This window comes from Mobula hypostoma, chromosome 10 (genome assembly GCF_963921235.1).
Source record: "Mobula hypostoma chromosome 10, sMobHyp1.1, whole genome shotgun sequence".
Lineage (NCBI taxonomy): Eukaryota > Metazoa > Chordata > Chondrichthyes > Myliobatiformes > Myliobatidae > Mobula > Mobula hypostoma.
In genome coordinates this window covers 49,615,885-49,629,303 of record NC_086106.1, presented here as the reverse complement: position 1 = coordinate 49,629,303, position 13,419 = coordinate 49,615,885, and the positions used below count along the sequence as shown (strand labels likewise).

General features: G+C 40.8%; 1 protein-coding gene across 1 annotated transcript in view; it reads right to left on the bottom strand.

The window, feature by feature from the left end:
- si:ch211-26b3.4 (connector enhancer of kinase suppressor of ras 2) overlaps window positions 1–13,419 on the bottom strand; it is an 841,707-nt gene that overhangs the window by 293,148 nt on the left and 535,140 nt on the right. The window contains exons 10-11 of the mRNA XM_063060466.1: window positions 9,926–10,059; window positions 8,502–8,713 (exon numbers count right to left, since the gene is read on the bottom strand). Coding sequence (XP_062916536.1) covers window positions 8,502–8,713; window positions 9,926–10,059 — 346 coding nt within the window. The remainder of the gene's footprint in view (window positions 1–8,501; window positions 8,714–9,925; window positions 10,060–13,419) is intronic.

Genomic DNA, 13,419 nt, shown 5'->3' with positions numbered 1-13,419 from the left:
CAAGCATAGATTACCACTCTAATCTTCCAGAGGACCAATTTTGTTCCTTTGCTATCCTTTTGCTCTTAATATATCTGTAAAAGCCCTAAGGATTCTCCTTCACCTCGTCTGCTACAGCAACTTCATCTCTTTTTTTAGCCCTCCTGATTTCCTTCTTAAGTGTTCTCTTGCATTTCTCATACTCCTCAAGTACCTTATTTGATCCTGCCTGCCTAAATCTGCCATGCATCTTCTTTTTTTTACTTAACCAGGGCCTCAGTATCTCTCGAAAACCACAATAGCAGTTTGTAAGTTGATACTCAGCTAACTTTTTGTCCTTGAGGTGTATTGACATTCAACAACAGCTATTTCATTAACCTGGAAGTATATGGAACAAACAAGGAAAACAATTTGAGAAGAGCAGAGTTGTTAATGGCAGAAAATATGACAACTAATCAAATAAAACGATTTTGCCCAGCTTCGGTCATAGAGGTGGAAATTTATAATACAAGTTGCCTCAACTTCATGATTAAGGATTAAGGATTATGAACAGTGAGCCAAAAGCTGAAATCAAACTAAGTAATCAAGCTCGAAACAAGAATGTCAGAAGGGAAAGGAAGATTCAGGGAAGACACAGAAATTAAATTAAATGACAAAATAAGCAATTGAGAAATTTAAAAAGCTTTGTTAATGTCTGCTCCTTAAGAAGCTATCGAAAACAAAAACAACTTACATTATTGTAGTGCCTTATATATAAAAAAAGGAAGAACATTTTGTAATTATCTATAAATGCACTTTAAACCAACCATAAAATGCATACTACTGTATGTGAAAACTAAGGGATAACTCAAAGTGTGCAACTAAATTATGCAACTTCAATGCTTCTCTGTTGCTGTAAGAAAGGTTTGTTATTTTCAGACCTCCAACTGTGATGTATGTTACATTAAGTATTTTCTTACAGAAAATGGCACTTCGAACATCTGCTTCCCATTCTAGTCATACAAGATGTGTGTTCACACCTGAAAATCTTCATCGTAAATCGTGAACTACTCTGCACAATCTTGAGCTGCCAAGCCCTTCAAGTAATAGCCATTGAGGACACTGGCACTTTCAGTTGTTAGAAGGCTATCATCAATAATTTGGATTATCTTCCAGGCCTGTCCGAATTAGCAAATCTTTTGAAAATAGTGCAGTAAAGAATGATGGAACTTTAACCTATTTAGCACTTCTACACCCTCAGGACACTTGTGTAGTTAATACTTTGGTAATATTTAAGTAATATTGCAAATGTATTGTTTGCTTAAGCATTCTTGTTTGTTTACATAATTCATTACGGAATGTATGTAACAGTACGTGAATGCCAGACGTCATTACACCATCACATCTTTATCGCACACCTCACTAAAGTAAGGACACATTATCCCCAGCTCCGTGTTTTTATTTTAATTTCTTTTATGTTTTGGAGTTACAAAACATAATAACATTCTAGAACACTTTAGCCAGACAAGTACTTTTGAGTAGTCATTGAGAAATGGTGCTCTAAGTCTGCTTCAGCCTCACTTGGGCAAGTGAGTGAGCAAACTCAGGACACAGGCTTGCAGTTCCTAAAATACATTCCTGGGCATGTGATGTGCAAAATCAAAGAGTCAAATAGTACACAGTATTACTTGCACACTGTTGATCTGTTTGGGCCACTAGTACAGAAGCAATCCTTAACTAGAGAGTTAAAAGCTGTTTCTGTGTATGTTATAGGTGATCTAGCCAACATAAGCTGTGGGTGGAGTGCTGAGGCATTGACATTATGACAGTTAAGTCCTAGTTTAGCCAATTCTTTGTGAAACAGAACTATTTCTGAATGTCTGCCCATTGCAACTCCCTTACAAAAACATGAGAAAATATAATAGATTTCTTCATCTTGTGGATTTCAAAATATTAAATTATTTAAAATATTGCATTTTACTTCCTGTTTTGCTGTCTGTGGTAATCCTGAAATATGAATGGCAAAGAAAGAAACAGTTTGTGCTCTTCCCCAGCAACTTCCTGTTGGTTGCTTGAGACTCCAATGATGCACCTCCAATTCAAAGTCTCTATTTCTGAAGTTGCTTCTTCCTTTGATGCCTTTCCCCAGCAGCTTCATCAACACTTCCAAAAAGTAGAAAAATCTTGGCCCTACTTTAAAGTGGCAAAGCAATAGATGTATGCATAGATTATTTCCCACAAATACCTAGTAATCTCTCTGACAGTGCATTAAAAGTTTGCTTACTGACAGCCATCAACATAAAATTATCCCAGCCTTAGTTGTTGCTTAAGTTCCTAGGGAGGGCTTTGGGTTCAGAGAGGGGTGTTGGGAGTCAAGTTAGGGTTTAGGGACAAGGATGTGGGGGAACTAGAGGTAAGATTAGGGTTTAGGGACATGGATGTAAAGGAGTTACAGGTCAGGCCTCATCTCCATGATTGAAGTCCAGTGACACGGATGGTGATGAAGAACATCTGCAGTCTAGCCCTCCGCTCCGCACTGGAGGACAACAATGTGGGCATCGCTGTTCCGCTTCACACTTGGCCAGTGATGTGGATGGGTTATGAAGGACATCCGTGGATGTTGTACTGTTCCAGGTTGGCGGTTCCCAGGATTGATTGTCCATGGGAGCAGGAAACGTGAGAAGGCCTGAGGGTTGGTGAGTCGGCACGCCCAGAGTTCGAGCCTGGAGTTTGGGGTCCCATCATCAGCTAGTCTGGGGATTTATATTGAAGATCAAAGCCTGAAGGTTATTTGGAAGTCCTGTGGCTGAAGTCTGGAGAATGGAGGCCAGTCCTGGAGTTGAAAGACTGTCTGTGCATATGGGTGGGTGGGGGTGGGGAATGGGAAGAAGGGGGTTTATTTTGCTGCTGTTGTTTTTTCTGTTGCTTGTCATGTTCTGTGTTGTTCTGCCGAGCATTGTGGGCATGCTGTGTTGTTGCCAGAATGTGTGACAACACCTGAGGGCTGCCCCCAGCACATCCTTAAGCAAATGCAAACTGCATATTTCATTGTATGTTATCACTTACAGGTAATAAATAAATCTAAATATCCAACATAGGACACTAGACCTTTTAACTAATTCACCTACTCCAATCCCACTTCCCTCTCATTCCACAATTTGCTCCAGTTTATATGCTGCGAATGTCATCTGGAGGCAATCCACTGCATTCCCCACTCTTAGCCCTTCCTTCTTTCCAACAGCTCAGAACCATAACTTGCACAGGCGTTGGCAAATATACAAGAAGTGGCAGTCACTGAAAATCAGCAACTCAGACACTGGAGCTGAACGCAAGTGAAGTACAATTTTACCAGTGCCCATGCTGTTCCCTGCCAGCACACCGCCATTCATACTGAGAAAATGAGGCCTGAAATCAGACCTTCTTGGTCAGGGGCGCTTGAGGTTATCCAACAGATCCTTTTTCATTTCCTTCACCGTAAGTCAGCACCCTTCCACCATCTGCTGGAATAGCAGAGTGTAGGAGAGCATTGAGGCACATGGGGGGTGGGGGGGGGTGTTGCCAGTTGGTTGATGCTTGTGTGGCATTTGGCTTGGATTGTTGACGTTTTCTACCATTGTGCAGGTTAGTCAGCTAGTGGCAAAGGCTGAACCCACATAAAAGGCTGAACCACTGGGGTTGCCCACTTAAAGCAAGAGCTAGTAGAGAACCAGTGTCTCTCACGAGCCATAGTTTTGATACTTACAGTGTCCCAAATACAAAGCTTAAACTGGACTGGAATATCATTGGAGCTCTCAGAATAATAATATCAACATTGTTTCATTAAAGGTAAAACTTATTTGACAAACCTAATTTTTTTTTGTGGATATTGTTAGCTGGGTAGAGAGGAGGAGATGAAAAGAAAGAGTAGATCTGGATGTTTGGAGGACATTTAATATTGTGTAGTTAAATACAATATTGCTCATATGATTGGGGCTAAGTATTGATAGATGATTCACAGAATATAAAGAGAATTCATTGATAAGAGACGGAGAACATTGGGTGAGTAGAGACATAATATGGAATGTGATGGAAATTCTTTGAGAAAAACATCCATATCATTGATCATTGTGGTGCACTCACAGAGTGAACAAAAAGAAAAGATATCTAGTAACTATGAAGCATTTACTCCAGGTAAGGCAGAAATAGTGGATGACTTTGGAGGAGAACAATTTAGAATATAGAAATATAAGCAATTGGAATATAGAGATCAAATATATAATAATGTTTGTGAACTTACAATGTACTACTACCATCAAAGTCAAGAGTTACCAGTCACACTTCAAGAGCTTTCTGTTATGATTGAAACTGTAGACCTAACTTAGCAACACACACACAAAATGCTGGAGGAACTCAGCAAGCCAAGCGGCATCTACGGAAAAGAATACAGTTGACGCTTTGGGCTGAGACCCTTCATGAGTTCTGATGAAGTGTCTTGGCCCGAAATGCCCACTGTACTTTTTTCCATAGATGCTGCCTGGCCTGCTGCGTTCCTCCAGTATTTTGTGTGTGTTGCTTGGATTTCCAACATCTGCAGATTTTCTCTTGTTTGCGTAAGAACAAACTTAGATTTACTTCCCACTTTTTACATCCGAAATATTTTGCAATCAGTGAAATGTTTTGAAGTACAATTAGCATGAGAAATTTCTGACGTGAACGATATCAGCTTCAACATATGTGAAAGAGAGCTCAGAACGTCAGCTGAATATTCAGGATCTAGAGTCATTGAGAGGAGCTGCCCTTTGCCAATAGCACAACCATAAACAGGAATTATTCACATCAACATGTTTGTCTCATCACAGCACACTGAATGAATGACCTAAAGTCAATGGAAAGGAGGATCCACTGTTAAGTTATAAGCATGACAAGTTTTATAACCTCACTGAAATCAAATGGCATTCTGTGTTTCAACTTTAAGAAGAAGAATAAAGGGTGGCTGACAACGTTAGAGAAGAGGAACATTTTCAGGATGCCATTTTACCATTGCATTGTGATTCATCAGGCTTACTCAGGTGGAGATGAAGTAAGGAAAGGATGTGTCATGGAGCATGGGTAGCATACTTTCCTCAACCTCCACCAGAAGGTCTCCTTCTTTACTGCCGAGTCACCTTGCCGATCTGTCTCACTTACCAATGTAAAATGGGTGGCAGTACTGTACATGCAGGAATAATTTGTGTGAATTGCCGTCGTGAAAAGTCTCTGTATCAATTTTAATCTTTAACAGAATGTGCAGAGCTGGATCAGATGAAATCATGAAGTTATTTCCAAGGGAGTTACAATATGGAAAGGCTGAATGTGAGTGGCAAATATCTCAGAATAGAGCAAGATGATTCCTGGGTGTGGCTAAATGATATTGCAGATTGTTTCTCTCACACAGTGGTGTCCATGACTGTGTTTGACCAGCTTGGCAATTAACACTTTTCCAGGGGTCATGTACAGTGACTATAAAATGTATTCATCACCACTACCACAACCGCACCCCCCGCCGGAAGTTTTCATGTTTTGTTGTTTTACAACATTGAATCTCAGTGGATTTAATTTGGCTTTTTTTGACACTGATCAACAGAAAAAGACTCTTTTGTGTCAAAGTAAAAACAGATCTCTACAAAGTGATCTGAATTAATTACAAATATAGACTACAAAATAACTTTTCCCCGGATGCTGAGCAGTCTGGATGGAAGGTGTAGACTGTCCCAGTAGAGGTCGGCTGCAGAGGACTTGTGGCTACTTCCATAGTCAGATTGCTGAAGGGATTGGGAGTCCAAGGCCAGGGCCAGCAGCAAGCTACGAAAGAACAATCAGAGGCAGACAATCAAAGCGGCCACTGGGTATGGATGAAGAGGAGTGACGGCAGCTGGGCCCTAAAATGACCTATGGGATGCCACGTCACACTGTTGGGCCCTTTGGAGATGTAGTGGGCTTAAACTGACAAAACATCTAAGGGGGGGGGGTCCACCTGATGACCCCTGGGAAGCATCTGCCACCCACCATATCCCACCTCAAGATCTCTATGCTATGACCTGAGTTACCTTATCAAAGGAATTGAAACATATCGTCCTATGAGCTTGAAGAATTACAAATATAAACCACAAAATAATTGATTTCATTGGTATTCACTACCTTCAAGACAGTACTTAATAGATGCCCCTTTGGTAGCAATTACAGCCTTGAGTCTGTGTGGATAGACCATATCAGCTTTGCACATCTGGACACTGCAATGTACTGTATCCCCATTCTCCTTTACAATACTACTCAAGCTCTGTCAGATTGCATGGGGATCATGAGGGAACAGCACTTTTCAAGTCCAGCCACACATTCACAATTGGATTGAAGTCAGGACTCTAACTTGGCCATTCCAGGACATTAACTTTGTTGTTTTTAAGCCATTCCTGTGTAGCTTTGGCTTTATGCTTGGGTCATTGTCTTGTTGGAAAACAAATCTACTCCCAAGTTACAGTTCTCTTGCAGACCGTAACAGGTTTTTTTTATCCAGGATTTCCCTGTATCTTGTTGTATTCATTGTACCCTCTACCTTCACAAGCCTTCCAAGGCCTACAGCATGCTTCACGGTAGAGCTGATGTGTTTTTGATGATGTGTGGTGTTTGGCTTACACCAAAAATAGAGTTTAGTCTGATGGCCAAAAAGCTCAATTTTGGTTTTATCAAACCATAGAACATTTTTCCAGCTGACTTCAGAGTCTCCCACATAGCTTCTGGCCAAGATTTCATGTGAGTTTTTTCAACAGTGGCTTTCTCTTTGCCACTCTCCCATTAAGTTGCAACTAGTGAAGCATCGGGAAAACACTTGTATGCGCAGTCTTTCCCATCTCAGCTACTGAAGCTTGTAACTCCTCCAGAATTGTCATAGGTCTCTTGGTGGCCTCTCTCGCTAGTCCCCTTCTTGTACGATCACTCATTTTTTGAGGACGGCCTACTTTAGGCAGATTTACAGCTCTGCCATATTGCCATATTCTTTCCATTTCTTGATGATTGACTTAACTGTACTCCAAGGGATATTCAGTGTCTTGGGAATTTTCTTGTATCCATCTCCTGACTTGTGCTTTTCAATAACCTTTTTGCAGAATTGCTTGGAGTGTTCTTTTGCCTTCATGGTGTAGTTTTTGCCAGCATACTGACTCACCAGCAGTTGGACCTTCTAGATACAGGTGTATTTTTACTACTATCAGTTGAAACACCTATCTTCATCTAACTAATTATGTGACTTCTAAAACCAATTGGCTACACCAGTGATGATTTGGTGTGTCATATGAAAGGGGGTGAATACTTATGCAATCAATTATTTTGTGTTTTATATTTGTAATTAGTGGAGATCACTTTATAGAGATCTGTTTTCACTTTGACACAAAATAATTTTTTTATGTTGATCAGTGCCAAGAAAAGCCAAATTAAATCCACTGTGATTCAATGTTGTAAAACAATAAAACATGAAAACTTCCAAGAGGATGAATACTTTTTAGAGGCACTGTATATATTATTTTTGACCCCCCCCCCACCCCCGTGAGACTGCATGGCTAGCTTACGTGAAGGTGGGTGTGGGGAATGAAGGATTTGGAAATAGGTCTCAATGTGCCTAAATTGCACCAGTTTATATGCAAGAGGTTTAATAAGGAGGCTGGATTTTAACTTGTGTGCGATTTGGAAAATTCGTCTGTTTGGGCCTTTTCCAAACCTCCCACCATACATCACTAAGAGTCATTCTTAATATAATCACGTTACAATGATTAACATCTGGGATAGATTCAGCCAAGAAGGAGTCTTGAATTAAGTTAGTTGAGTACAGAACTCCATATACAATATAATCAAAACATTTACAGTCCTTTTCTGTCATGTTAGTCCATGGTCTCCTTTACTGTTGCGATGAGGCCATACTCAGTTTGGAGGATCAACACCTTATATTCTGTCTGGGTAGCCTCCAACCTGGTGGCATGAACATCAATTTCTCAAACTTCTGGTAATCCCCCCCATCCCTCTCCCTCACCATTCCCATTTCTCGTTCTCACATTATCGCCTTTCCTGCCCATCACCTCTCTCTGGTGCTCCTCCCCCTTTTCTTTCTTCCATGGCCTTCTGTCCTCTCTTATCAGATTTCCTTTCTCCAGCCCTGTATCTGTTTCACCAATCAACGTTCCAGCTTACTTCACCCCTCCTCACTGCCAGTTTCACCAATTATCTTGCGTTTTTCCTCCCCTCCCCCAACTTTCTTACTCTAACTCCTCATCTTTTTTTCTCCAGTTCTGCAGCAGGGTCTCGGCCTGAAACGTCATCTCTGCCCTTTTCCATAGATGCTGCCTGGCCTGCTGAGTTCCTCCAGCATTTTGTGTGTATTGCTACAAAACTTTGGGAATTCTTTTTCTTATTTTGCTTTCCCCATAAAACCTTCGATGTTATATAGAAGTCCCAGAAGAACAGATGGATCTCAAAGATCAACCACAGAGAAATATAGCAATTCATAATAAAAGCAAACTGTTACAAGATACATAAGTTACCATGAGCTGGTGTTTTCTCTCTTCTCCGCAGACCAGTTGCTCTTCCTCTCTCATACTCAGAACTCATGGCCAGGCCCTCTCCTTCCATTAGTGTGTAATATTTTCCACTCTCATGGTCCAGAAAGTAACTGGAAGTTTCGGAGCCTTTAATTCCAGCTTTTGCCATCCCATACTTGCCAAAATCGTCACAAGGCACTATCCCCAATTCATCCCTTAAAGAAAAGGGAAAAGAGGTCAAAAACCAACAAGAAGCCAAAGCAAGTTTAACAGCCATCATTTGCCCTGTCGGTTGGTATAAAGAGTGTAAAGCTTAGAATCGGAATCAGGTTCATTATTACTGTGCTATAGGACAGGACATTTGTTGTTTTGCACCAGCAACTGATAACAAAGACAAAAATGACTATAAATTACAAAATAAATAAGAAGTGCAAAAAAAAAGAATAATGAGGTAGTGTTCGTGGGTTTGTGGGCTGTTCAGAAATTGATGATGGAGTGGAAGAAGGAGGCTGTGAGTGTGGCTCTTCAGGCTCCTGTACCTCCTCGCTGATGGTAGTAACAGAAGAGGGCATGTCCCTGATGGTGAGGGTCCTTAATGATGAGTCCATAACATGGAGTTCTTGCAACACCTCTTCTTGAAGATGTCCTTGAAGTTGAGGTTGGTTTTGCTCATGATGGAGATGGCATAATCTACAACCCTCTGCAGCCTCTTGTGATCTTCTGCACTGGAGGTTCCATATCAGGCTGTGATACAACCAGTGAGAAAGCTTTCCACTATACATTTATAGAAATGTCTAAGAGTCTTTGGTGATGCACCAAATCTCCTTAAACTCTTAATGAAGTAGAGCCTTTGTTGTGCCTTATTTGTGAATGCATCAATGTGTTGGGGCAGTAGAGATCCTCCAAGATATTGGTGAGAGGAGAACAACTTCATGGGAACATGAGGGGGAAATTTTTCACCCAGCGGGTTGTCAGTGGAAAGGCACTTGGACAACTACAGTACATTGATAAGAAAGGTTTAGAGGGATATGGGCCAAACACAGGCAAATAAAATTGGGAATTGTGGTCAGCATGGAACAGTTGTGCTGAAGAGCCAGTTTCTGTGCTGTAGGACTCTATGGGTTTAAAAAATTGTCCTGGCTTATAAACTTTTCAGCAGTGTTTGTGATCACCATACGTTGAAAACTGTTATAAATAATGCTCAATGACAAGGCAATCTGAAGACACACAGAAACACCAGATAAAACAATATGTTATACACAATAATCTTCCCCAGAAGGGCATTTCCCTAAAACACAATGGTAACTATCGATGTTAAAATTTTCAGAAATAGTTCATTTGAAATAGTTAAAAGTTAGATTTTCAATGAGAGTAATGATTGGTTATTGCTTAAAATAGAGCAGAAATTCCCCTCTCTAAGGACTCACCTGGGACTGTACATTCCTGAAAGAGGAGATAGAATGAAGACATCATGAAGTGTGGAACTGTCATACTTTGATGACATGCCGATGGTGCTAGTTGGTGTTGTGGAGCTGCTTGTAGGACTCGTTGGAATAACTGGCTGTTAAAGATGAAAGTGAAGCATGATTAGCACTCGAGGTAAATTCATCACATCAGCAAATTAACCCTGAGTATCCTAGTATATTAATAATACACATGTTACAAAAATTCACACCTATTTTAGTGTTAATGGTCAAGGAAGCAATGCAGGAAAGTTGAGATATGCAAAAAACTCTTTTGTTCTTCTTCAGAATGTGACTTTGGATCACTTATAATTACCTCTGTGTGGTAAGGTGACCATGGAGTTACTTGAAACACAGCACATCTTCAGTGCTGCACTGAGTATTCAACCCAGAATGTGCACTCAAGTCACTGTGAGCCATGAGAATTTGACGTAGCACATCCAAATGACGCAGATTACACTTTAACATGTAATGGTGGCATCATGACATTCCAGCATTCATGTAGATTTGAATTCTGCTGAGAAATATTGGCATAGCCCATGTGAAGAGAATTTCTGAGTGAAAGTGGATGTTTTGAAGTCGTGGTCAGCAATATACTTATTGTTAGTGCAATGACACTCCAACAACCAGGATTTTCATGGTGTAGAGTCCTGAACATCTCTGCCAAAATTAAATCTGGTACGGGTACTGTTTCCACATTCATTTTTTTTTTGGAGGGGGAAATCAGAAATGACTGCAAGTGATGAAGAGACATATTACTGAGTTTAGTTTTCAAATTGTTTGAGTTCTTGGAAGAAATTTAACAATTGTTTGAAGATGTGAAGGAGAGTTAATAGAGGGCAACGTGTTGGTGTAGTGTATTTAGATTAACAGAAGAAAATCTGTAGGTGCTATAAATCTAAAGCAGCACACAGAAAATACTGGAGAACTCAGCAGGTCAGGCAACATCTATAGAAATGAATAAATAGTTAACGTTTCAGGTCAAGACCCTTCTTCAGGAGTGAAAAGGAAGGGGCAAGACAGCAGAATAAAAAGGGAGGAGGGGAAGGAGGATAGCTAGAAGGTGATAGGTGAAGTCAGATGAGTGGGAAAGGTAATGGGCTGAAGAGGAAGGGATCTGATAGGAGAGGAGAGTGGACCATAGGAGAAAGGGAAGGAGGAGGGGACCCAGGGGGATGTGATAGTAGGTGAGAACAGGTAAGAAGCCTAAGTGGGGAATAGAAGATGAGGGGAGGGGGAGGGAATTTTTTTACCTGAAGGAGGAATCAATATTCATGCCATTTGGATGGAAACTACATAGACGGAATATAAGGTGTTACTCCTCTACCCTGAGTCCACAGACTGTCATGTTGGAATGAGTATGGGAATCGGAATTAAAATGTTAGCCACCGGGAAATTCTGCATTTGGCCTCCTTCCTCTCCTCCATTCAGAGTTCCAAACAGTCCTTTCAGGTGAGGCTACACTTCATCTGTGAATCTGCTGGGGTTGTCTATTGCATCCGGTGCTTTGGATGTGGCCTTCTCGACGTTGGTGAGACCCATTGTAAATTAGGGGACCACTTCGCTGAGCACCTCATCCCAATCGGCCACAAGCGGAACTTCTCAGTGGCCAAACATTTTAAAGAGCATAAAGTAATCAGCGATAATACTGCAGCAAAAGACCATAAGACCATAGATATAGGTGTAGAACAGGCCATTTGGCCCATCGAGTCAGCTCCTTCATTCCATAATGATTGATTTATTATCCCTCTCAACCCCATTCTCCTGCCTTCCCCCCATAACCTTTGACACTCCTATTAATAAAGAACCTATCAAGGTTTGCTTTAAGTTTTCCCAAAGACTTGGCCTCCACAACCTTTTGTGGCAATCATTCCACTTATTCACTACCCCCTGTTTCAAGAAATTCCTCTTCAACTTTGTTCTTAATGAAGACGGCAGAAGCTCTGTTCTGAAGCTGTGCCTTCTGGGCCTAGACTACACCACTATAGGAAACATCCTCTCCACATCCACTCTATCTAGGCCTTTCAAAATTAGACAGGTTTCAATGAGATCTCCCACATTTTTTTCAGCTCCAGTGAGTACAGAGTCAGAGCCATTAAATGCTCATTATGTTAAACTTTCATTCTGGAATCATTCTTGTGAATCTCCTCTGGGTCCTTTCCAATTCCAGCACATCTTTTCTAAGTTATGGGGCCCAAAACTCCTCACAGTACTCCATGTCCAGTCTGACAAATACCTTATAAACCCTCAGCACTATATCTAGTCCTCACAAAATGATTGCAAACTTTGCATTTGCCTTCCTCACCACCGAGTCCATCTGCCAATTAGCCTTGGGAATTCTGCACGAGGACTCAAAGTCAATTTGCACTACTAATTTTTGAATTTTCTACCCATTTAGAAAATAGTCCATGCCTTTATTCCTTCTACCAAAGTGCATAACCATACACTACCCATATTTATTCCATCTGCCATTTCTTTGCATATTCTCCCAATCTAAGTCTTCTGCAGACTCCCTGTTTCTTCAACACTGCCAGCTCCTAACTTTATCTTCATATCGTCTGCAAACTTTACCACAAAGCCATCCAAATCATTGACATATAATGTGAAAAGAAGCAGTCCTAACACTGACCTCTGCAGACCATATTTAGTGATAGGCAGGCAACAAGAAAAGACACCTTTTATTCCAACTCTTTGCCTCCAGTCAGTCAGCTAGTTTTCTATCCATTCTAGTATCTTTTCTCTAATAGCATGAGATCCTACCTTGTTAAGAAGCCTCATGTATGACTCTCCTTTGTCTGTCCTGCTTGTTACTTCCTCAAAGAATTCCAACAGGTTTGTCAGGCAATACTTCCCCTTAAGGAAACCTTGCTGATATTGGCCGATTTGATCATATCTCTCCAAGTACCCAGAAACCTCATCCTTAATAATAGACTCCAACATCTTCCCAACTACTAAAGTCAGGCTAACTGACCTATAATTTCCTTTGTTCTGCCTCTCTCCCTTCTTAAAGAGTGGAGTAATATTTGCAGTTTTCTAGTCCTCCAGAACCATTCCAGAATGTAGTGATTCTTGAAAAATCATTACTAATGCCTCCACAGTCCCTTCAGCTACTTTTTTTCAGAACCCAGGGGTGTATTCCATCTGATCCAGGTGACTTATCTACCTTCAGACCTTTCAGCTTCCCAAGCACCTTCTCTTTAATAACAGTTAATACACACCTTTCTGCCCCTAGCATTGTCAAATTTTTGGCATTCTGCCAGTGTCTTTCACAGTGAAGACTGACACAAAATACTTATTAAGTTTGTTCACCATTTCTTTGTCCCCATTACTACCTATTCAGCATCATCGTCCAGAAATCCAATATCCACTTTTGCCTCTCTAGTCCTCTTTATATATGTGAAAAAAAACCTTATTGTATCCTCTTTTATATTATTGGCTATCTTACCTTGGTGTCAAAA